This window comes from Psammomys obesus, unplaced genomic scaffold, assembly GCF_907164565.1.
Source record: "Psammomys obesus unplaced genomic scaffold, mPsaObe1.curated_primary_1811, whole genome shotgun sequence".
Lineage (NCBI taxonomy): Eukaryota > Metazoa > Chordata > Mammalia > Rodentia > Muridae > Psammomys > Psammomys obesus.
This window is the reverse complement of record NW_026596069.1, coordinates 32,877,733-32,880,307: the sequence shown is the minus strand read 5'-3', so window position 1 is coordinate 32,880,307 and position 2,575 is coordinate 32,877,733. Positions and strand designations below refer to the sequence as shown.

The window sequence follows — 2,575 nt, the reverse complement described above, 5'->3', positions numbered from 1 at the left end:
ACACGCTACCTTCACAAATCACACGCTACCTTCACAAATCACACGCTACCTTCACAAATCACACACTACCTTCACAAATCACACGCTACCTTCACAAATCACACACACACTACCTTCACAAATCACAATCACACGCTACCTTCACAAATCACACACACACTACCTTCACAAATCACACACATACTACCTTCACAAATCACACACTACCTTCACAAATCACACACTACCTTCACAAATTACAATCACACGCTACCTTCATAAATCACACGCTAACTTTGCAATGTGAGAACAGAATGCAGAGGAGGCCATCAGTTCCTGTAACTCTCTTTGATGGATTTTGCTTCATTTTCAGTGTGAAGATAAAGATGAAAACATATTTGTGGATAGAGAGAAACGAGTAAATTTAAGGTAACATTTTGTATTACCAAATTTGGTTTTAAATAAAAACACAGAATAAAAAGTTATTTACTGCTATTATTGGTAATAATGACTTTTAAACATCTGCATATCTTAGAGTTAAATCTACATATTTAAGAATATGACTTCACAGTGAACCTTACTAAAACTATTTTTAATCATAAACTTTTCCATCTATTTTATTAACAAGAAACACTGAAAGCCTGAACTTATTTTGAAATTTAATAATTTTACTAATATTGAAGTAGGAATGAAAATTAGTTTGTTTAACTACTGAGAACATTAAATGAACATCCTTGTTTAGAAATCTTAGAGTGTGTCATTTACAGTATTCAGATTATAGAGTCAATTCTTAAGAACCATCTAACAGCTCTTGATACATGTTCTATAATTTGCTCGATCTTTGACAATTTGAATTCTAATTACTGTCTCCAAATGTGCTTAATACTCTGTACTAAATTCTCAAGAAAAAAAAAAAGGCTAATGCTACTTGAAAGAATTATGTTAAATTATTATAGATACGCTGAAGAATATCTTAGTTCAGAAGATTAAAAAAATCTTTTGCCACTCTTTAGTAAATTTGTTAACTACTAAATTCCTGTAGCCTAGGGTGAACATTACTGTAAGCACATCCACTGTAGGCAAGATGAGAGGTTATGTGGGTGGTGAGTTTGCTATTCCAACCTCATAGGTCAGTGTCTCACAATGTTTTACTCCTGTGATTCTATCCTGAGTTCAGGACTATGGGCTCCTTTCAGTTTTAAGGGGTGTCTAGGTAAGCTAGGTTCTTGGGCAAAACCAACACATTGCTCACGCTGATTAAATTTTTTTTTAAATTTATTTATTTTTATGTACATTTGACATTCATATATATCCATGTGAGGGAATCAGAACACTGGAATTTGAGTTACAGACCAGTCAGTGGTGAGCTGCCATGTGGGTGCTGGAATTGAACCTAGGTCCTCTGGAAGAACAGCCAATGCTCTTAACCCCTAAGCCATCTCTCGAGCTCCCTAAATTCTTTATCCATACCAAGATAAATTTCCAAATGCTTAATAATACCAGGGCTGTTTGAGAACCAAACTTCTTCCCACTTACTCCCCCTTTAATTGTGCTGAGACAATGAAAATTCCTAAGTTCATTTCAAAACCGATTTCTACATTCTGCGGTTTATCCTTGGGTAAAATGGCTGTGTCGCTAGTTCAGTTACAGTACCTGCTGGACTAGGCATGATGGGGGTTCCTGGCGGTCCTCCGCCTCCTGGAGGGCCCTAACGAAGTACACAAAATTTCAGTAGAGATAAAGCATTTCATTAAACAATATAAGGAAAAGCAGAAAAGGTTATACTTATCTCTATAATAATCTAATTTTAAAATACAAAGCACATCTATTTCCTCTATAATTTATTTCTTTGATGCACAATCACCTCAATATTATGTAAAACATAATTTAGCTTAACTATGTTGAGACTGTTTTGACAATTTTCCAAAAACAATGAGCCTCTATCATTGGTTTATTATTCATGACTTAATCACCTCTAATGAGGCCAAGGAGAAACTATAGGGCCTTTACAAATCAACAAAATAGGAATAATTCATGTGTACTTTGTTTGCTGTAATTTTCTTACATTTGTGTCAGTGGCTTTTACTAAAACTACAAAGACATTCACATAGAATATCTAAGAGAGAGCCACTCAGAGAGCCACATTGCTGAGCTCTAATGCGTGTCTGTTCTCAGTGAGCCTCAGCGATCACGTGAGCGGGAAAGGCACTGTGATGTCACTACGCTGCAGGGCTGTGGAGGCTGCTGCTCCAGCTATGCACAGGCACCAGGTACACCTGCAGTCAATTCTGACAACTAAAGCCAGAGCTTAGACAATGACTTCCAGAATTTTTCAGGAGCTGTATGCATAATGATGATTTTAAATCTCTAGAGACTTAATTTTTTTATTTTATTCTGGGTGTACACATACAGCCTACCAGTTATTTCAAATAATGTGTGCATTTCCCACTAAGTAAACGAAGATTTCTTTTAAAATAAATATATATAATTTAATAAAAAATTACCAGGCTTACTAAGTGACTTTTAAAGAGAGTTTTAGCCTTATTTCTCTTCCTTCCTTCCTTCCTTCCTTCCTTCCTTCCTTCCTTCCTTCCTT

The 2,575-nt window shown here is 35.6% G+C and overlaps 1 protein-coding gene across 1 annotated transcript in view; it reads right to left on the bottom strand.

Moving 5' to 3' along the window:
• The window catches only part of Ssbp2 (single stranded DNA binding protein 2), a 282,752-nt gene that overhangs the window by 16,673 nt on the left and 263,504 nt on the right, over window positions 1-2,575 (bottom strand). The window contains exon 13 of the mRNA XM_055625331.1: window positions 1,633-1,687. Coding sequence (XP_055481306.1) covers window positions 1,633-1,687 — 55 coding nt within the window. The remainder of the gene's footprint in view (window positions 1-1,632; window positions 1,688-2,575) is intronic.